General features: G+C 44.3%; 1 protein-coding gene across 5 annotated transcripts in view; it reads left to right on the plus strand.

The window, feature by feature from the left end:
* Positions 1 to 5,294: 5,294 nt before the first annotated feature.
* The window catches only part of GNPTAB (N-acetylglucosamine-1-phosphate transferase subunits alpha and beta), an 82,085-nt gene continuing 64,632 nt past the window's right edge, over positions 5,295 to 22,747 (plus strand). The window contains exon 1 of one of the 5 annotated variants that reach the window (XM_057742438.1): positions 5,295 to 5,647. In XM_057742438.1, coding sequence (XP_057598421.1) covers positions 5,531 to 5,647 — 117 coding nt within the window. In that variant the 5' untranslated portion in view covers positions 5,295 to 5,530. Of the gene's footprint in view, positions 5,648 to 6,941; positions 7,030 to 22,747 lie in introns of those variants that run through there. The other 4 variants (XM_057742436.1, XM_057742439.1, XM_057742441.1 and 1 more) reach the window with 4 other exon arrangements.

Raw genomic sequence — 22,747 nt, forward strand, 5'->3', positions numbered from 1 at the left:
AAGTCCAACATTTGCACTTTAGATAAACTAACTCTGGAATTTGGTGCCTTTAACTATATAGTTGGCAGCACTTGGATTTATACTGTTTCCTTAAGATCAGTTACAGTAATTATAATAAGTTTAGAACATTGCCAAAGCATTGTAGCAAAATAATTGGAGCACCTCTGACAGTCTTTTAATGTAGACTGTGCAAGATACAAAAGTCTTCCTATTAATTATGCACTTACTGCAATGAGTTAGATAATCAGTGTTTATGGATAATCAAATACATAAGAGGGGACTTCTTAGGTGGCGCAGTGGTTAAGAATCTGCCTGTCAATTCAGGGGACATGGCTTCAAGCCCTGGTCCAGGAAGATCCCACATGCAGTGGAGCAACTAAGCCTGTAAGCCACAACTATTGAGCCCATGTGCCACAATTACTGAAGCCCAGGAGCCTAGAGCCCAAGCTCCAAAACAGGAGAAGCCACGGCAGTGAGGAGCCTGCATACCACAACAAAGAGTGGCCCCCGCTGACCGCAGCTAGAGAAAGCCAGTGTGCAGCAACGAAGACCCAACACAGCCAATAAATAAATAGATTAAAAAAAAATTACAACTTGCTAAAAAAAAAAAAAGTGCTCATTACTTTGGCTCTAAGGAGCAGAAAATGAAAAACCAATTTAAAAAAAAATCATGGGAGATCAGCAAGTTCCAAAGGCATGAGGTTCGGGAAATTGATACAGCTTTCAAGTAGAAGGGTAGGAGTTAGTTTTTGGAGATAGATAGATTTTGCCAAATATATCATAATGGGCTTGATATTGATCCTGGGAAATTGTTGGAATTTGTCGTTAAACGGATGGCTGGTGAGAACTTAAACAGGGACGTATAGGAGCCAGGAAAAGAGGGGGGAGGAGGGATAGAGAGAGAGAGAATATATATTCTTTTTGAGCAAACCTGAAACTTTCACAACAATTGACCATGTACTAGACAACAAAGGAAGCCTCTATGAATTCCCAAGTGTCAATATCTTATAAAGTACATTCTTTTACTTTGTTTTGGCCAGATTATTTGTAGACTAACGGATCTACTCATTGATTTAAACAGAAAAGGATTCAGTTTGTTCATTCATGAACCATTAGGAGGGATGAACAAAGAGATTTTAGGTTGAATTTGTAGGAAATGCTCCCCAAACCTCAGCTGAACTGAGCTCCAAAGGAGCTGTGGACTCTGCCACAGTCAGGAAAGAGCAGACCAAGACATCTGCTACAGAGGCAGAAAGCCACTTGCAGCAGTGCTGGTTTCAGAACATCACACCTGCACGGACTCACTAGCAAAAAATAGGTACCCTTTGCTTAACTTCTCACCCCATGTCACTCCCAGATTAAAATCTTCTGTGAATTCATCTGATTAGGAGAATCTAAATTACACCTGGAAACCTAGTTTCAGAGATGTGCCAGTGATCAGTTGTGGCCTCTCAGCTCCCAATTCACCGGCCCAGAATGGGGCTCTGTGATAATGGACTTGGACTTCGACTCAAGCATTTCTCCATCGTAGTGATTACGATGCTAAACTTTGCCAGTAGAGGGCGCTGGAGGAATACTGCAAGAGGAAGGGGGCGCTTCCTGATTCCAGTGGGTGGTTTTCGCTTTTTCTTTCAGGTACTGCATGGTGGGTTAGTGTACACCCAGAGAGCCCAGGCTACCACCTTAGCTTAGGTCTGGCACCATGTCGCCTCGGTTCCCCTGATGTGGACACTGTGTGCCCCAGGCGGGGCACCTGCAGTGGAGCCCCAGCTCCCAGTGTGCACATGCATTCCATGCCAACATTCATGCGATGCAATAAAATGAGTACTTAGAGGGAAGCTTATAGTTTTGGAACATTTATGAAAAACAGTAAACAGAAGGTCACTTACAACAGACCTGTGTTTTATGAACACACACTGTATATCCTGAAAGGAGGCAGGGGGCAACATTAAAGTATGTCTTCTGACAACAAGCAAGTTTTTCAAGCCTAAAGCTAAAAAGTGAAAACATTTCATGATGTGAACGTTTTATCTTTTTACCTTGAGTAAAGCAAGAACTCAGCTAAATATAGACATATCAGGAGTTATTTCAACTTTGCTTAATCAGCTAGTTAAAGCTCTTTGTTTAGGTTCCATTTTCTTATCAAGCTCAAGGTAAGGCCTTCCAAACATACCATCTCTGCATTCAACATTTATGTTTTGCAGGCCCAGGGCAAGAGGCTCTTCTTTGTGTAGGATTGTTTACTTTGGTCGTTCATTTTTTTTTTAATTGCCTTTATTTATTTATTTGTTTATTTATTTATTGGCTGTGTTGGGTCTCTGTTGCTGTGCAAGGGCTTTCTGTAGTTGCGGAGAGTGGGGGCTACTCTTCGTTGAGGTGCACAGGCTTCTCATTGCAGTGGCTTCTCTTGTTGTGGAGCACGGGCTCTAGGCGCCCAGACTTCAGTAGTTGTAGCATGTGGGCTCAGTAGTTGTGGCTTATGGGCTTAGTTGCTCTGTGGCACATGGGATCTTCCTGGACCAGGGATCGAATCTGTGTCCCCTGCATTGGCAGGCGGATTCTTTTTTTTTTTTTTTTTAAGAACTTTTATTGAGATACAGTAAACAGACAATAAACAGCATATATTTAGAGTGCACAATTTGGTATCCCAAGCTCCCAATTCATCCCCCCCCCCCCCAACCCTCCCTGCTTTCCCTGCTTGGTGTCCATATGTTTGTTCTCTACATCTGTGTCTCTATTTCTGCCTTGCATTTCCTCTTTCATAGTTGTTAGCATTTGCCTTATGTATTGAGGTGCTCCTATATTGGGTGCATATATATTTATAATTGTTATCTCCTCTTCTTGGATGGATCCCTTGATCTTTATGTAATGTCCTTTCTTGTCTCTTGTAATATTTTTTATTTTAAAGTCTATTTTATCTGATATGAGTATCGCTACTCCAGCTTTCTTTTGATTTTCATTTGCATGGAATATCTTTTTCCATCCCCTCACTTTCCATCTGTATGTGTCCCTAGGTCTGAAGTAGGTCTCTTGGAGACAGCATATATATGGGTCTTGTTTTTGTATCCATTCAGCCAGTCTGTGTCTTCTGGTTGGTGCATTTAGTCCATTTACATTCAAGGTCATTATCGATATGTATGTTCCTAGTACCATTTTCTTAATTGTTTTGTTGTTGTTTTTGTAGGTCCTTTTCTTCTCTTATGTTTCCCGCTTAGAGAAGTTCCTTTAGCATTTGTTGTAGGGCTGGTTTGGTGGTGTTGAATTCTCTTAGCTGTTTGCTTGTCTGTAAAGCTTTTGATTTCTCCGTTGAATCTGAATGAGATCCTTGCTGGGTAGAGTACTCTTGGTTGTAGGTTCTTCTCTTTCATCACTTTAAATATATCATGCCACTCCCTTCTGGCTTGCAGTTTCTGCTGAGAAATCAGCTGTTACCCTTATGGGGGTTCCCTTGTATGTTATTTGTTGTTTTTCCCTTGTTGCTTTTAATAACTTTTCTGTCTTTAATTTTTGTCAATTTGACTACTATATGTCTTGGCATGTTTCTCCTTGGGTTTATCTTGCCTGGGACTCTCTGCGCTTCCTGGACTTGGGTAGCTGTTTCCTTTCCCATGTTAGGGAAGTTTTCAACTATAATCTCTTCCAATATTTTCTCGGGTCCTTTCTCTCTCTCTCCTCCTTCTGGGACCCCTATGATGTGAATGTTGGTGCATTTAACACTGTCCCAGAGGCCTCTTAGGCTGTTGGCAGGCAGATTCTTAACCACTGCCACCAGGGAAGTCCCAGGTTGTTCATTTTTCATCAAGACTGAGCAAAAGGTGACTCAGAGATGGATGGTGTTTTAGGTCCCAATACTTAAAGAACTCTCGTCTCCTGAGTTTCAAAACCCCTGAGAATGTGGTATAAGGTGCAGAGAGATGGAGACGGACAAGTCAGCTTTAGTGCTGACAAGGTTAACTGCAGAATGTTGTTCACCTCTTCGGACAAGTGGGCAGCCAGTATTTCCTTCCTGAATGAGACAGACTTTCTAGGCCCAGCCCCCAGGCTGGGGCACAGGTGCTCCTGAGGCTGGCAGATAGTGGATCAGAACTCTTGTCTCTGGCAGACAAGCTCAATTCCTTGCAACCCCACCAGTCAAGTACCTCTCTCTTCTCCTGGGATGAGGAGTGGTAAGAGAGACCAGGAATGTTAATAAAATGTTGAAATAAAATATTGTCATTGCAAACCCCTTGAGAGTTAAGTCCTCTGGTTTTACTCCATTATGTGGTACTGTCCAAACCCCCTGATCTACCTGAAGGCCCTCCTAGAAATCACCTGGTGCCAAAGTAGAAATAACTGATCCACTTTGCATGGGTTCCTGTCCAGTACATTGCTTGACTTCTATCATAGCTTTTTTTTTAGTATTTAGTGGTTTCTGTGTTTATCTCCCCAGCTAGAGTCTCTGGCAACAATGGCTAGATTTAGTTCACTTCTGAATACCCGACGCCAAGCACCATGCCAGGCACCAGACACTAAATACATATTTATTTATTTATTTATTGGCTGAATTGGGTCTTCATTGCTGCACAAGATCTTTCTCTGGTTGCAGCGAGGGTCTACTCTTCCTTGTGGTGCACAGGCTTAGTGCAGTGGCTTCTCTTGTTGCAGAGCACAAGCTCTAGGGTGTGGGCTTCAGTAGTTGTGGCACTCAGGCTCAGCAGTTGTGGCTCTCTGGCTCTAGAGAGCAGGCTCAGCAGCTGTGGTGCAGGGGCTTAGTTGCTCTTTGCATGTGGGATCTTCCTGGACCAGGGCTTGAACCCGTGTCCCCTGCATTGGCAGGTGGATTCTTAACCACTGCACCACCAGGGAAGTCCCTAAATACATATTTAATTAATAAATGAATAAATGAGTTTCGGTTTTGGCACATATAGTCCCAATACTTCCTCTTTCAAACAATATGGTTAGACAGCCAGAGGGGAAAGGAGGCCCATGACAGCATCTCCTCTTAGCGCTGTGAAAAACCACGATTTCCCAATTATTGTAAATGCAGGAAGGGTTTTATGCACAAAAATATGGGTGCCAGAACAGCACCATCTGTGGCACAGCCTCCTTGAGAGGCCCGTCGCGTCGCCCGCGCAACCGGGTTTCCAGGAGCCCAGCCAGGCAAGGGGAGCCCGCCGCGCACGCGCAGTCGGGGAGGGCACGCGGCTGCCCTCCGCCCCTCCGCCCTCCAGGTGGCGCTGCCGGCCCCATCGTCGCTGCCGCCGCCGCCGCCGTCACGAGCCGGGCTAGACCGGGGCGGCGCCGGCCGCCTCGCGGGCCGAGCGACCGCCTCCGCCGCGCCGAGGGCGTGGGCTCCCGGCTCCCGGAAGCGGCGGCCGCGGCGTGGAGCCGAGCGGGCGTCGGGCCCCGGAGCGGCAATGCGCGGCGGCCGGAGGCTGTGACCTGAGCGTGGCGGCCGCGTAGGGGCCGCGGAATGGCGGCTCGCTGAGGCGGCGGCTCGGGCTCCGGCTCCGGCTCCTCGGGCGCGGCGCGGCGTGGCGGCGCCGGGGTGATGCTGCTCAAGCTCTTGCAGAGACAGACCTATACCTGCCTGTCCCACAGGTATGGGCTCTACGTCTGTTTCGTGGGCGTCGTTGTCACCATCGTCTCCGCGTTCCAGTTCGGAGAGGTGAGTAGCGGCTCGCGAGCGCTCGCCGCCCGGGGCGCCTTGAACCCGCACGACCCCGCGGCGCCCCAGCCCCGGCGCGCTCCGCTCCTGCCTCCGCGTCCTCCCCGCAGCCCCGGGCGCGAGCCCCGGGGCCTGCCCTTTCCCCGGGGACGCCGCCAGCTCAGAGACCCAGAGCTCCTGCCCGGGCTGCGGCTTCAGCATCTGGGGTTCCAGACCTCGCCCTCACGACGGTTTCCGGGGGCGGGGGGTCCGCGCTCCTGCCGAGGCCCTTTCTCCCTCCAGGTGCCACCTTCAGGGTCCCCAAGGTTTTCGACTTTCTCCCTCAGGCCTTGCTCTGCACGCAGCCCCCTCCCGGGACCCAGAGTTCCTCAATTCCGCTGGATTCTCAATCCTTCTTCCCTCCTCCCGTGTCGCCTTTCTCATCTTTCCGCTTTGCCAGAGGCCCTTTATATTCCTAATCCCGTTTCTTCCCAGATCCTAAAACTTTGTCCCAGAAGGGTGTTTTCTTGGCATGTGAATTTGCAGTGGGAAGAGTGCACCGGCCCCACATGTGAAGGATTTACACATGAAAAAGTGTGTGTGTGTGTGTGTTTTCCTCTTTCAGTTTTGGACTCTTATTTGAGACAGCTGAATATCATGAGTTAGCCCTTAGAGGCTGTTCAGGTAGATGTGCAGACACTAATGTGAGAGTTCTCCTGGCTGATCCAAACAGTTTTCTCTATCCCGAGATCAGCTGAGCCTAGGGCCCCTTCACGTGAGCAGGATGTCCATAACCATCTTGGACGCCAGCACCCAATCCCTTGGGAGTCAGCACAGCGTCATGGGATATGCTAATATTGATAATTTAGATCCCAGATCACACAAGCCCAGCTTGTCTTGATCTGCTGTTAGTAAACGTGCATAAAGTAATTTGATAAGACCATAACCCCCAGAGGGTCTGAGCAACAGGTTTGGCAGGTGGAAACACCCAGGCTTAATAGATTTTGTGCCCCTCTGGATAGGGACTTCAAACATTTTCTTGAAGGAAACAGCCCTTTGACTTAAGTTGCATAGCTATTTCATGATTAACCGTCTAATGTCATAAATTACAAGAGACTATGATTAGGTGAGAGCTGGAAAGAGTACATGTATTTGATTTTAGAGAACACCATGTGTCCCTAGCAACTGGAAGAAAGTTGTATTTTCAGGTTGTTAGAAGTCCGTCTCTTTGTGTTAATTTTTTTTTCTTTTTGGGGGGTAGGAAGTTACCAAAGGTTTTAGACGACAGAATGTTTTCAGAAATGTCACAGTATACATTTGCTTGAAGTCTGTACCCAGGCTGGATTGTGGGCTCCATAAGAGAGGGTGCTGTCTACAACCACTGTGACCAGGCGCTGTGCCAGGTACTGCCAGAGTATTCAGTCTAAATATTTGTCTAATGAGTGAATATATTATGTGGCACGATTTCCAGGTTTACACGTTTAATAGTTCTTGGTCTAGGGGCTGATGAAAATAAGCCTTATAAGTAAGGGTTGCGAAAGTCTCCCAGACATGTAAGTGTGGAATATGTATGTAATGTTATACTACCTGCTTTTCTGTCTTTGTTTCATGTATTGCCCCTTAATATAGTGATTGTATCTATGCATACTTAAGTGTCTTACTGCTGATAAAAGGTTTTTTTTGGCCCTGAGTAATTTTAAGTTAGCTGTTTATTAACTCCCCTGCAATGTGAAGGTGATTCAGAGGCATCTGTTAGAATTTTTCTTTTTATGTATTCCATGCCTGGTTATTTGCCAAAAGAGAGGTAGTCTTGAAATGGCCACAGATCTTAAAGTCTGGAACAAACAAAAGAAATGAGAGGCAAAGAATGCTAACAGGTGACATGGGAAGTGAAAACAGCTGGCTCAGTACCACTAGTATATTGCCTGTAGTTAATTTCTACAGCACAGCTGAAAAGGGGAGCTACAGGATTAGGGTGCCAGTATTAATGATCAAGATCATGGCTAATACGTAGGGCTTACCAGATGCCAGGCACTCCCTTGACTGTTTTACATATATTAACTCATTTAATCCTCAAAACATCACCCCTGTGAGATGGGTACCAGTGTTAATACTCTCTACCCCTGCCTTCAATACCAGAATCTGAGGGTGATCAAGTACCTTACACTCAGCCTACCGTATCCTCCGGTTCCGCATCAGGGATACTGGTGGGCCGACTGTATACCCATTTTACAGGTGATGAAACTGAGACATCTGCACAGATTAATCCAGCTAGTTCATGACAAAGCTGGGCTTTAAACCAAGACAGTGTAGGGCTCCAGAGCTGCACTCTTAAGCATGTCTCTACGGCTTCTCAAATAGTCTGGGCTGTCCCTTTTATGATCTTCAAAAGGATACTTAACCTCTCTAAACTTCTGCCTCCTCATCTTTAAAAAAGGAGGCAAGAATACCGTCTTTGCAGGGTCGATGGTGAGGATTAAATAGGCCTTGTACGTAAAGCACCTCTCACAGTTCCTGGCACATAACAGGCTCTCATTAAGTGGTAGAACTACTGCTGTTGTTGTTGTCATCGACTATCTTATGCCCTTAGTACTTATTTTGAAACAAACCTTTGAAATAGAATATGCTCGTTGCACAGTTAAGATTACTAACTTGTTAATAACTTCACTAACTGTAATGAATGGAAGGACTAGGATCATTAACTGAATTCAGCACTGTCTCTCTTCTCTCTCTTAGGATAAGTGGTATTGGCTGCTATCTTTTTTTTTTTTTTTTTTTTGCTGCTGTCTTTTGATAAGCCATTTGTGCCCTCATCCAAATTTTGAGGAAGAAAAGTGGAATTGAGGGAGGGAAGTATTAAAAATACATATTTTTATTTTCCCCTTAAGTTGAGCCAGGTACTTTCTGGAGAGCCCTTGGAAACTCTGAGTAAACAAAAGCAGAGCCACATCCAAACCCACAGGGAGGGCCCTCCCAGTGGGGACCAGTGGCCACTGAAGTGCATCGTCTTGGGTGAGGGTAGCAGGTAAACTAGCCGATTTGGGTGAGTCTTGTGGCCTCTGGGAGCCTCTGTTTCCTCATCTACAAATGAATGATTATCCTTTTTAGCTCAGAAACTTCTGATTTTAAAAGTTTGATATTGTGTGGACTTTAAAATGTGCTTTTGGAGTAAACTGTTATTTCAGGGTCATCATTATTTATTACATTTTATATGTAAATCAACAATCCCTTATCTGAAAATTCTACTGGATTACCTTAGAATTAAACATCAGTATCTTTTACAGTGAACCGTGTGAGTATTCACACGCAGTGAGGAAAATAAAGACTAAAAATAACTTCAAGTCAGTTTAGGTCAAGTTTTGCCACCAGATGAGTTTCAGGTCAGGTTTTGCTGCCAAAAAAGATCTTCAGTGTTGAGAGCTTTTTGGATTTCAGGCTGTTGAATAAAGGATTGTAGGTCATTGCTGGGTACATGTGAGACTATCTGTGTGCATGTGTGTGTATAAAATACATTACTTCCTTACGTGTACTAAGTATGGGAACAAAGAAATATCGAAAAATTAACTTCAGTGAGGAAGTCAGACAAGTTCAGATAGAATCTACCCTTACTAGGCAGTAAGTTTTCCCTGGCCTCCCTCCTCTCTGTTGCTCACCTGTCTTCTCGCGCCATTTTGGGTTAGTTAGATATTGTTCAGTGAAAAAGAAGATTGAAAACTGGGTCCAGCTCCAGTTTCTCATACTGGCCCAGTTTCAAGAAAGAGATTAGCTATGTTCATATTTGATTAGTTCACTCATTAAGCAGATGTATTTTGAGTGTGTTCTTTGGCAAAGGCAACAAATAGGTGACACTAAAGGAACCTGGCCTGAGAGCTGGGAGGCAGCCTCTGGCCTGGTTCTAGCTCCACCATAAACTGTGATCCTCAGGGGTTCCCAGACTGTGTTACTCCCAGCTGCCTCCTGGGTTGGGGACAGCCACTCTTACCTGTTCTGTGTAGATTTCTTTTGAGGGTGGAGAAAACTTTCATTATTAAAAATATTTTAAAACTTCTAGATTTCTAACATCCCCATTTTAGCTTTAATGTTTTGTGAATATACACTTATTGGATGTTTCACATGGGAAAGCATGAAGTATAATGGAATGGAGTTTATGCTATAGAGAAAATGCCAGTGGCTGCACTGAGCCTTTTGGGGGGGGGGGGGGGCTTGCGGGATCTTAGTTCCCCAACTAAGGATCAAACCCACACCCTCAGCAGTGAAAGCACGGAGTCCTAACCGCTGGACCACCAGGGAATTCTCTCACTGAGCCTCTTTCTCTTGAGAGGTTTGGGAGAGATATACAGCTCAGCTAACTGTCAAAGCAGAGACCTTGTCATTTTCCCTGCTGTATTGCTAGCACCTCAAAAGTGCTTGGTACCCAGTAGGTGCCAAATAAATAGTTGATGGATGGATGAATGAATGAATGAATTGGGGTGATCTTAACCAACAACCCTTTAAGCTCATTTCCAGTAAAGTTAAGTTTTCTACTCTGATGCAGACCATCTGTACTTAACTTTTTTGTTTCTTAGATATGATTGGTCTGGTTGTACCGTGTGTGGTGAAGGGTACTATCAGATTCAAAGAATTATGTATAGCTCATCCTTGGCCATCTTTGTTTAGTTGAGATGAGGCCATGATATACGTATGAGTAGCAATATAGGAAAGTAAGGAATTGAATGCCTGAGTAGGTACACAATAATGGCTTAGAAAATGAGAGAAAGGGAAGAACATTATGGGTTGGAACATCCTAGGGGAAGTTGAGACTTTTACAAGGAGGCAGGAGCCTTTTCCTTTTGAATTATTAGTGGTTTAAAATTGTCGCTGGTATTAGCCTGCAGTAGTTGGTTGCAAGTGATAGAATCCTACCTTGGACCTCGGTTAAGAAAAAAGGTAGTTGTTTGACTTGTGTAATTGAAAAATATAGGGTGAAATTTCTGTCAGGATCAGATCAAGGTGCTCAAATGATGTCATCAGGACTCTGTCCCTGTTCTCCAGCTCTTTGGGTTTAGTTCTCAGACAAGCTCTCCCCATATGGGAGCCAAGACTGCTGGCAGCAAATCCAGCAGCTGGTCTCCCAGTTTATTAACCTTCTCTCTGATCAGTGCCAGCTAGACGCAGGACGGCCTGCCTAGCTGGGGGTTGAGTGCCGTTGTGCTCTCGTTAACCACCTGGATCATTCCCGGAGCTAGGCTTATAGGTGGAACTGTCTCCACTGAATCACGTGAACTGAGAGGGGTTCCCCAGAGGGAAATCAGGAGGCTGTTATCAAAAAAAGGGCCAGAGCAACAGATGTCCTAGACACTGGCTTGAGTCAAAACCTATTTCCTTTCCTTGGCCTTAACATTGACACATTAACATTGTGACTGTGTTAGCTGTTAGCCCTTTACCTTGTTCCAGAAGATGTGAAAGTGGGTTGTTTCCATTTTCCATTTTTAATATCGTGTTGTTAATTACGCTGTGGAACTTATATTTTGGGGGGGGGCATATTAGCATGGAGTTCTGTTAAACAGTGCAAATGTGCCTTCATAAATCTTTCAGTAACGATTCAATATATATCTTTTAAAAAAAAAGTTTATTTATTTATGGCTGTGTTGGGTCTTCGTTGCTATGCACAGGCTTTCTCTAGTTGCAGTGAGTGGGGGCAACTCTTTGTTGCAGTGTACAGGCTTCTCTTGTTGGGGAGCATGGGTCCTAGAACACACCCACACAGGTTTCAGTAGTTGTGGCCTGCAGGGTCAGTAGTTGTAGCGCACGGGCTTAGTTGCTCCGTGGCATGTGGGATCCTTTTGGACCAGGGATCGAACCCATGTCCCCTGCATTGGCAGGCGGATGCTTAACCACTGCACCACCAGGGAAGTCCCCTTTAATATATGTCTTTAATGGGTGATTTGATAGTTGCATTTGATTTGACTTACTCTTGAGGTCTAAATAATGTTGATCTTGTTAATGAAATTAAGCAGAAAATTAAGAGAGAAAAGCTTAACCTGACCTTTTTGCAGCGTCTGTCACCCCATGTGTGGAAATGCTCACTCCCTCTTTCTTCAGGAAGCCTCTCATCTCAGTGTCTGCTGCTTTGGGGGACCAGGGACCTGGTCTGAGGTGACCCTCTGCAGTGCTCTCTTGTGCCTGGCCCACACCTACATCCTTTGTTCTGTAAGAGAGGAAAGATACCTTTTTCCTCTGCTCTCAGTTGGGCTAGGGGTGGGTAGTAACAAAAGACAGATTAGCAAGAGAAAAGGATACACATTTATTTAATGTAAGTTTTACATGACATTGGAGCTGTCATGAGGAAATGAAGACCAAAGAAGCAGTTAAACCCGAGTGTTGTGGTGCTAGGTTTGATGAAGAGTGGAGTAGTGAAAATGTGATGGGACCGAAAAGTGTGTAAGCTCCAGGGAGTAAGCTCGGGGAGACAGAGGCCTGCTCATTCCTATTCCTTGTGGCATTCCTCTGTCTGCCTCAGAGATGAGGGTTTCTCAGAGATAAGGGCCTCTCATGGAAAGTCTTCTGACCTGCTTCAGGGTAGGGTCAGACAGTCCTTTTTATTCTGCTGTTTCTCAGATTCTTTCTGCTTGAAATACTCAGTTTGCCAAGGTGCCACATTTTGAGGTAGCATATCCTGAACTCCATCAGCTCCAAGGCGGGGAGTGTGGGCTGACCCCAGCCCAGCAGCCACCTCTCCCTGTCCCTGGAGCCGATAGCTGGCCGCCCTTCCTGTTTCTCAAGTGTGAGACGGATGTCGCATCCACCCAACTGCATGAACGCGAGGTTGGCCCCTTGGTGATCCTGGTTGAGTCCTTTTCCTGGACTTGAGGTTTCCTGGCATGGGAAAGAGATCTCTACCCCTCTCCTTTAGATGAGGTGGAGCAGAATTAACCGAATGCCAGCAGCTTCCAAAAGCTCTCTTCTGAACCTTTCTACCATGATTTGGATGAGTTTTCAGCCAGCTCCTCAGGAAACTTTGCATCTTAGTCCTACACATCACTTTGGAATGTGGTATCTGGTATTTTGGTGCCTTAGAAGAAACACCTCTAGATGTACAGCTTCTCAATGTTACCGAGTCCAAGCTCACTCTGCTTGTCTCACAACAGGCTAATGAATTGAAGACGAGGTGTTGAGGCAAGGAATATGACTTTATTCGGAAAGCAGCAAACTGTGAAGATGGCAGACCAATGTCTTTAAAAAAGCCATCTTATTGGGGTCTGGATGCCAGTTTATTTTACAGAATCAGAAAGAGAGAGGCTGTGGGGAAGTAAAGTTCAGTCTTACAAAAGATCTCCAGGAATGACAAGCCTTGGTGAGGGGATATGTTAATTTCAGCCATTCATACAGGTGGGCAGGGCAGATTGTCTGCCTGTGAGCTGAACAGAGGCACTTTAGTTCAACATTCAGGCAGAGGGGCAGTCTTTCCTGAGGCAGGCCGTCATGTATGATTACAATAACAAAAGCAACAAAAAGCAAAGGTTAAAGTCAAAGAAACATCTAACATGGAGTCCGATTTAGCTCTACAGGGTAACATCACTGCAGGTACCAGTTAACTGAGCTTGCCCAGGAGATGAAACTTATTTGCTATTTCTGCATTCAGCAGTTCTGAACACAAAGATGTTATCTTTCTTCTCTTGGAATCCCTGTGCCCCAGCAGAGCACTTAAATCATTCATTAAGTTAGTAAATTTTTTGTTGCAGCACCATTCCAGGCCCCTGGGCATAGAGCATAGAGCAGTGAACAAAGCCCATGGGTTCCTGCAAAGGAGTTTATATCCTGGTTGTGCAATCAGACATTAAATGCTACTTAATTACAGTTGTGAAAAATGCTAAAAGGGGAGAGCATTGGGAGAGACCAGCAGTGAGAACCCCTCTTGTAGTGACTGGGTCAGGAGAGGCTTTTTTTTTTTTTAATATTTAAGGCTTTTTATGTATACTGACAAGTCATCTTTTATTTATTTTTTAATATTATTTTGCTGCATCAGGTCTTAGTTGTGGCATGTGGGATCTGTTGTGGTGTGCGGGCTTCTCTCTAGTTGTGGCACGTGGGCTCAGTAGTTGCAGCATGAGAGCTCTCTAGTTGTGACACATGGGCTCTACAGCGAGAGGGCTTAGTTGTCCCAAGACATGTGGGATCTTAGTTCCCTCACCAGGGATTGAAGTGCATCCCCTGCATAGAAAGACAGATTTTTTAAAAAATAAATTTATTTATTTGTTTATTTACTGGCTGTGTTGGGTCTTCATTGCTGCGTGCAGGCTTTCTCTAGGCGAGTGGGGGCTACTCTTCATTGTGGTGCATGGGCTTCTCATTGCGGTGGCTTCTCTTGTTGCGGAGCACGGGTTCTAGGTGCGCAGGCTTCAGTAGTTGTGGCACGTGGGCTCAGTAGTTGTGGCGCACAGGCTTAGTTACTTTGCGGCATGTGGGATATCCCCAGGAGAGGCTTTCTTGATGCAGTTTGAGCTCCACTTTGAAGGGTCAGATCTACTGAGGCAGAGGACAGAGGAGAGCAAGTCTGTTCTAGGCCATTGGTTCTCAACTGGGAGTGATGTTGCAGCCCCACCCCCATCCCCTGAAGCATCTGGCAATGTCGAGACATCTTGGGTTTTCGTGACTAGGGCATGGGGTGAGGTTGGTGCTACTAGCATTAGAGATTCTTCTATACACCCTACAGTGCACAGGACAGACCCCAGCAGCAAAGATTATCCAGCCCCAAATGTCAGCTGTGTCTGGCTTTGGAAACTGTATCAAGGTGTTGAAGTTGGGGTACATTTGAGAAGATGAACGAAGGTCCATGTGGCTGGAGGCTGGAGAGCAAGAGAAGGTGTGGATCTAGGGAAGGTTGGTGCAGTGGGTGGTGCCCTGTTGCCAGCACTTGTAGATGCCATTCAAGGTTATTGTGTACTGGCATCTAAGGAGGGGAGGCCAGGGATGCTTCTGGACATCTTATCATGGACAGGACAGCCCCCACAGCGAAGAGCTGTCAGGCCCTAAATGTCAGTAGTGCCAAAGTTGGGAAACCCTAAATTAGAGGGAAGAAGAATTTGGCTGCAGGGGACTTCCCTGGTGGCACAGTGGTTAAGAATCTGCCTGCCAATGCAGGAGACACAGATTCGAGCCCTGGTCCGGGAAGATCCACGTGCCACAGAGCAGCTAAGCCCGTGCAACACAACTACTGAGCCTGCTCTCTAGAGCCTGCGAGCCACGACTGTTGAGCCCACATGCCACAACTACTGAAGCCCACACACCTAGAGCCAGTGCTCTGCAAGAAGAGAAGCCACCGCAACAAGAAGCTCCCACACTGCAACGGAGAACAGCCTCCGCTCTCCTCAACTACAGAAAGCCCACGTGCAGCAATGAAGACCCAACACAGCCAATAAATAAATAAAGTTATAAAAAAAAAAAAAAGAGTGGCTGCAGGGGCCTTGGATTAGGCTGGTGGAGGGCAGATAAGGAGAAGTGGACAGATTTGAGAGATTTAGGAGGCAAAATCATCTGGCCTTTATGTTCCATTATGTGCCAGACACTCCGTTGACATCTTGGGACAAGATAGACAAGTTCATTTGTCCTCCCAGACCCTGTTATAGGTGCTCTGTGAATACTTGTTGAATGAATACTTACAAGTATTTGTTTTTGCTTGGTGATTGTGATTGAGCCTGTGAGGAAAGGTGGTTTGAGATGCCTCAAGTACATAAGGCACCTTGCATAGTGCCTGGTGCAAGGTGCTCAGTAAATGCTAATTAAATGCCAGATGCTCCATCCCAGCAGTGTCCTTCCCTTGACCACAATGCTCACGAAGACAGCAGGGCACCTACCTTCTAGGCTGATGTCGAAGCTCACATCGAAGAGTGAATTAATCTTTTCTTAAGAGACAGAGTAGAAAAGTTCACAGTGATTTATTTACCTGAGTGTGCTTTATTATGGGTGATATGAAAACATAGGGAGCAAGTGCCTTATTAATTTAATACAGCCTGCACTTTACAATAACATGTTATTCCAGTTCCTTCTAAAATGTAACAAGTGTAGCTGTGATAGGTTATGTATATTCACAATATATCTTTTTAAGCTCTTACTGTCTTTAGATTGTTTCAGTCTTGTGATCCACATGCAGTATCTTTAGCAGGTGATTAGTCAGCATGTGTGTGATTCATGCTTACACTAAATTAAGCAGGAAAAAAAGTGATCTTTCAGAAATATTACAGAGTCATACTTGTGTGCAGGGAGACTCAAACGCATACAATTGCCCCCTTTAAAATTGCTTCCTTTTTTAGGTTCTAGTTTATCCCCCCTTCATTACCTCTTTCCATTAACTTCATTTTTGTTTCTGACTAATTCTAGATTGGATAAAGTTTCTTTACCAAATTTTCATGAGTTCACTCAGCGGAGATCAATGGAGGTATGTACTCTAGGTGGGTACTTTACCGCTTAGGAGACACAAAGATGGTTCAGTTTCTTTCTGCTGTTGAGGAACTCACTCTCCAGACAGGCCAGCAAATAGACAAACTTAAGATGCGTTGTGATAAGTTAAGTTGAAGAGCTAGGCCTGGTGGGTGTCAGGGAAAGTTTCTCAGGGTGACATCTGAGCTTGATCTTGAAGGAGATGGCTGAGGGAAGAAAGGGGAATCCCTACCCCCTTGTAAATGAAGGATGCTCTAGGTGTAAGGGTGTGGGTATGAGAGGTAGCCCTCACCTTCTAGAATAGAAGTGGTTCTGAAGGGCTGCAGCCCAGTATCTGGAAATGAACCTGGAGAGGCAGACAGTGGCCAGTTTAGGACTCGCCTGTAGAGTGACTCCAAGAAGATGGGGACCATTCAAATGTTTTTTTTTAATAAATTTATTTATTTTATTGGCTGTGTTGGGTCTTTTTTTTGCTGTGTGCGGGCTTTCTTTAGTTGTGGTGAGTGGGGGCTACTCTTCATTGTGGTGCGCGGGCTCTTCATTGCCGTGGCTTCTCTTGTTGCAGAGCACGGGCTTTAGGCACGTGGGCTTCAGTAGTTGCAGCACATGGGCTCAATAGTTGTGGCTCACGGGCTCTAAAGTGCAGGCTCAATAGTTGTGGCGCACGGGCTTAGTTGCTCCACGGCATGTGGTGTCTTCCTAGAGCAGGGATCGAACCCATCTCCCCTGCTTTGGCAGGCAGATTCTTAACCACTGTGCCACCTAGGAAGCCCCATTCAAATGGTTTTAAGCAAGAGTGATGAGTCAGATCTGTGTTTAGGACAGTTGCTCTGAGGTAATGTGGGCGGTGAATTGCAGGTGAAGGAGAACTGGGGGCAGGAGACTGTGGGGCGTAGTAGGGGTCCAGGTGAACCTGCCACACTGGGTGCAGTGCTGCAGAATCAGCAGGCTTTGCATGTTGATCTTTATAATTGTACAAAGGCCTGAAAGAACAATGTCTTTGCTTTTAGAAAATGGCATAATCTATTTCTAATGAATTGCTTGACTTTGGGCAAGTTCTTTGTTTTAAAATTGTCCTTACTGAATGGTATGTAAAGTAAAATAACATATCAAAGTACAGTTGGCCCTCCGTATCTGCAGGTTCCATATCCACATATTCAACCAACCAGGCATTGAAAATATTTGTTTCCCCATCAGGTAGGCCGTAAGGGATCCCAGTCCCAGCACATCATGGTCTAGAGGAGCCAGGGTGCTTTCATTTCCAGCTCAGTCAGTGTCAGACCTGGAGCTCCCAGAGTTGGTATCGTTTCCTAAGAGCCATGATCAGGGACTTGGTGACTTTCCTCCAGACCCCAGAACTGGGAGACCATCACTGAGACCTGGTGTCCCTCCAGTTCACCATCTGCTATGGACTGAGTCGTGTGCCATCGCCCCCCGCCCCCGGGGGGGACTCACATGTTAAATCTCAACTCCCAGTGTGATGCTATTAGGAGGTAGGGCCTTTGGTAGGTGATTAGATCATGGGGTGGAGCCCTCATGAATGGGATTAGTGTCTGTAAAAGGGACCCCAGAGAGCTCTCACCCCTCCCAGCATGTGAGGACTTAGTGAGAAGATGGCCTCTATGAATCAGGAAGCAGGTTGTGACTAAATATGAACCTCTCTGAGCCTTGATCCTGGACTTACCTGCTTCCAAAACTTTGAGAAATAAATATGTTATTTATAAGCCATCCAGTCTACAGTATTCTGTTACAGCAGCCTGAACAGACTAAGACACCATCCAACTGAACAAGCCCCCAAGTCCTCACCCTAGAGATGATCTGACTCGCACACCAGGGAACTTGCTGCATCCAGGTTGCTGGTTCCATCTAGGGCGCGTCCACATCAGTTCTCAGAAGGGCAGGAAGTTCTCAGGTCCAAGAGCTGAGGGGCACCAGGTACAGACCCCCACCCAACCTCAGCTCTGGGGTTCAACAGGAACATTTTCGCTCACAAATCCAATATGTAGTTTTGTTGCAAGAGAGGTCATTCCAGGTGCCACCTTTGTTCATGCTGGCAAAGTCCTCATTATGGAGGTTGTTGGGTTCCTGTGGGTCCCAAAAGCTGGATAAAGGAAAAACTGTGTATGAGGAGGGATGAATAGGTGGAGCACAGGGGATTTTTCAGGGCAGTGAAACTATTATTCTGTATGATACTGAGATGGTGGATATGTGATATCATGCATTTGTCAAAACTATAGAATGTACAACACCAAGAGAGAACCCTAATGTAAACTGTGGACTTTAGTTCATAATAATATATCTATATTGGTTCATGAATTGTAACAAATGCACCGCACTAATACAAGGTATTAATAATAAAAAAAAATGAGAGATAAGGAGTAAGGGAAATATTTCTCTGTACCTTCTGCTGAATTTTTCTGTAAACCTAAAACAACTCTAAAAATAAAGTCCTACTTAGCCATTAAAAAAAAAAATTGGGGGAAAAAAATTCTAAAAAGTTCCAAAAGGCAAAACTTGCAAGTGTGCCAGCAGCTATTTACATAACATTTAACGTTGTATTAGGTACTGTAAATAATCTAGAGATGGCTTAAAGTATGTGGGAGGATTGCCTAGTTTATGTGCACGTACTGTGACAGTTTATATAAGGGACTTGAGCATCTGTGGATTTTGGTATCTGTGGGGTGACGTGGTTGTCCTCATCGATACCGAAGGACAGCTATACTTCAAAATTACTGAGACTCTAACATTTAAAAGTAAGCCATTCCCCTAAGCCAGCAGTCTTCCACAGGTAGCCTGGGATCCTTTCCAGTGATCTGCAAGGTCAAAACTATTTATATAATAGTACTAAGGCATTATTTACCTTCTTCTGCTCACGCTCTTACGAGAGTACAGTGAAGTTTTCCAGAGGCTTAACAGACTTGTGGCGTTGCAGCTGACTGAGTGCAGAACACACAGAAATTCCAGTTGTCTTCTGTTGTCATGGGGTAAAGAAATTTGTGAAAATTAAAGACAATGCTACTCTTCTCACTACATTTTTTTTTGTTTGGGAAAACAGTTACTTTTCATAAAAATGTTTATATTGCCCTATAATGGGTTTATTTCTTCTTAAATGAACAAATATTTTAAAATTTCCTCACCTTTAATTTTAATATGGTGAATATCAATAGATACAACCCACATAAAATTTAAAAACTCTTCAGAATCTTAAATAATTTTTAAGAGTATAAAGGGGTCCTAAGACCGAAAAGGTTGAGAACCTCTGGTCCAAGCATTTAAGAAGAAATACATGGTACCTCTATTATGCAAATATAAATATATGCAACTGTCATCTCTCACCACTCTTGCTCCATTACGATCCATCCCCCCCCCCCGCCCACACAAAGAACACGTATATCCTCACCATCCCCTGCCCCCACACCACATGGCATATGCAGAGCTTCCTGGGCCAGGGATTGAACCTGCGCCCTCTGCAATGGAAGCATGGTGCCTTAACTACTGGACCACCTGGAAGTCCCTACACCTGTTTTTGTGTGGCCCGCAATCTAAGAATAGAGTTTACATTTTTTTAGGTGGCTTTAAAAAACTAAAAGAAGAATAATTCATAACACACAAAAATTATATGAATTATAGATATCATTGTTCATGCATAAAAGTTTTATTGGAACATAGCCATGACCATTCATTAAATACTATTGTCTATGGCTGCTTTCTCAGTACAACAGCCACATTGAATAGTTGTGGCAGAAACCATATGGCCTGAAAAGCCTAAGATGTTTAGTGGATAGGTTTTTGCCAATCTCTGGCTTAAAATGACAATTATTTCTTCTCTAGGATGTGCAGGTCCGGTGGGAGTTGGCTCGTCTGGGTTGGACTTGGTTGGCTCTGCTCCACGTGTCTTTCATCCTCCTGAGACTGGCGGGCCAACCTTAGCATGTTCTTCTCAAGGCCGTGGTAAAGGCACACAAACCTGCCTGAGGTTTAGGCTCAGAATTGGTGCATCCATCTTCTTTTCGTTCCTTGAACACATTAGGTTTGTGTCTGCCTTAGGACCTTTGTACTGTTGTCCCATGAGCCTGGAGAGCACTGCCCCCAGACCACCATGTGACATGCTCTTGTTATACAGGTCTCAGCTCAGGAATGCCTTCTCAGGTGGGCTTCCCCACCACCCAACCTAAAGCAGCCTCTTTCAGCAGGTCATTCCTTTTTATATCCCCCCTTTCTTCTTTTTTTAAAATAGTACTTAATTTCAGTCTGAAAATGTGAATGTGCATATTTAATGTCCCATCTCTTCCCCCCCCCCCCCACCCGCCCCCCCAAATGTAAGCTCTGTGGGAGGAGGGTTTCTGTCTTACTCAGCCTTTCTGTCTTATTCACCACTGGTCCTCAACCCCTAGGATAGAGCCTGGAACCAAGAGGTTGAGTGCAGATACTATTCCCCTGTATCTAAATATGGAAAAGTCACCTAAGTGATCAGTTTCTAAATTGAACCTTAATAGACAGTATATAGGTTTAGTTGATATTAGTTGATATATAATTATATTAGGGTTCTTCAGAGAAACAAAACCAATAGGATATATGTATATGTGTGCATGCATGCATGTGCGCACGTATGTGTGTGTGTGTATGGAAATAGACCAATTATATGGAATTGACTTACAGGATTGTGGAGGCTGACAGGTCACCAAGATCTGCATTTAGCAAGGCTGGAGACCCAGAAGAGCCAATGATGTAGTTCTAGTCCAACTCCAAAGGCCTGAGAACCTGTCTGAAGGTTGGCAGCCTAGAGACCCAGGAAGAGCTAATGTTTCACTTCAAGTTAGAAGGCAGAAATGTTATGGCTTAAGGCAGTAGGATCAGAAGATATTCTCCCCTGCTCAACTTTATTGTCCTATTTAGGCCATCAACTGATTAGATGAGGCCTATCTACATTAGGGCTGGCAAGCGGCTTTACTAGTCTACTAATTCAAATGTTAATTTCACCTGGAAACAGGCTAGTTGAGGAAGTTCCCTTCTGTTCCTAATTTGCAGAGAGGTTTTTATTTTTTATTTTTAAATAAAAAATGGGTGTTGAGGGAATTCCCTGGCTGTCCAGTGGTTAGGACTCCTTGCTTTCACTGCCAAGGGTTCAGTCCCTGGTTGGGGAACTATGATCCTGCAAGCCATGCAGCACAGCCAAAAAAAAAAAAGGGTGATGAATTTTGTCAAATACTTTTTCTGTATCTGTTGATATGCTCGTATGATTTTTCTTCTTTTGCCTGTAGATATGATGGGTTACATTAATTTTTGAATGTTGAACCAGCATTCAAAGACGTATATCTAGAATAAATCCCACTTAGTTATGTTATATAATTCTTTTTATACATTGTTAGATTTTATTTGATAACACTTTATTGAGGATTTTCACCATCTGTGTTCATGAGAGTTATTGGTTTGTAATTTTCTCATAGAGTGAGTTAGAAAGTGTTCCCTTTGCTTCCGTTTTCTGGAAGTAATTGTAGAAATGGTATCATTTCTTCCTTAAATGTTTGGTAGAATTCACCAGTGAATCCATCTGGGCCTGTTGCTTTCTGTTTTAGAAGATTATTACTTATTGATTCAAATTATTTAATAGGTATAGGCTATTCAGATTATATATTTTTCCTTGTTTGAGCTTTGGTAGATTGTATCTTTCAAGGATTTGGTCTATTTCATCTGAGTTGTCAAATCTGTGATCAGAGAATTGTTCATTACTCTTTTGGGAGGAGTATTGTGGTGATTTACTTCTCTTCCAAAATCTTGTGGCAAAACACAAATAACAGAATTTGCCATTTTAATGATTTTTAAGTGTATAACTCAGTGGCATTAATTACATTTATGTTGTTGTGAAACCGTTGCTACTGTCTGCTTCCAAAACTTTTTCATCACCCCAAACAGAAACTTGGTATTAAACAGTAATTCTCCATTCTCCCCTTGGGCCCTGGTAACCTCTAATTACTTCCTGTCTTTATGGATTTGCTTGTTTTGAACATTTTCATATAGTGGATATTTCATACAGTGGATATTTCATACATGATTTGTCTTCCTGTTCTGGCAGTTTCTGCTTGGTTTTCAGTGTTTCTAAGGGGATGAGGGATTGAGTTGCCTGCTCTGCCACTTTGCTGAGGTCGTGTTCCAGACGGATAGTTTTGATTGCTGCTTTTTTCACATATTTTATCAAACACTTTAACCTTTGATTAGTCTGTATACCTCACAAAGGAAGGCATTTTGTTTTGGCTATTGCTGTGTCCTCAGAGTCTAGAAAGGTGCCACATAATATTTGTTGGCCGACTGAATTAAGTTACTAATTTTTTTTTGGGGGGGGGGGCACTTCACACAGCATATGGGATCTTAATTCCCTGACCAGGGATAGAACCTGTGCCCCCTGCAGTGGAAGCTTGGAGTCCTAACCACTGGACAACCAGGGAATTCCCAGGTTAATTTTTTAATAATTGTTTTAAAACGTCATAATTTTTAAAAATATTTTTTCACCTTCCAGTGTTTTTTATTTTTTATTTTATTTTTTAATTAAAAATTTTTTTCCGAGTGTTTTTTAAATTAATTATTAATTAATTTGGCTGTGTTGGGTCTTTGTTGCTGCATGCAGGCTTTCTCTAGTTGTGGCGAGCGGGGACTACTCTTTGTTGCGGTGTGTGGGCTGCGGTGTGTGGGCTTCGCTGTGTGGTGTAT

The sequence above is a fragment of the Hippopotamus amphibius genome, chromosome 7 (genome assembly GCF_030028045.1).
Source record: "Hippopotamus amphibius kiboko isolate mHipAmp2 chromosome 7, mHipAmp2.hap2, whole genome shotgun sequence".
NCBI lineage: Eukaryota > Metazoa > Chordata > Mammalia > Artiodactyla > Hippopotamidae > Hippopotamus > Hippopotamus amphibius.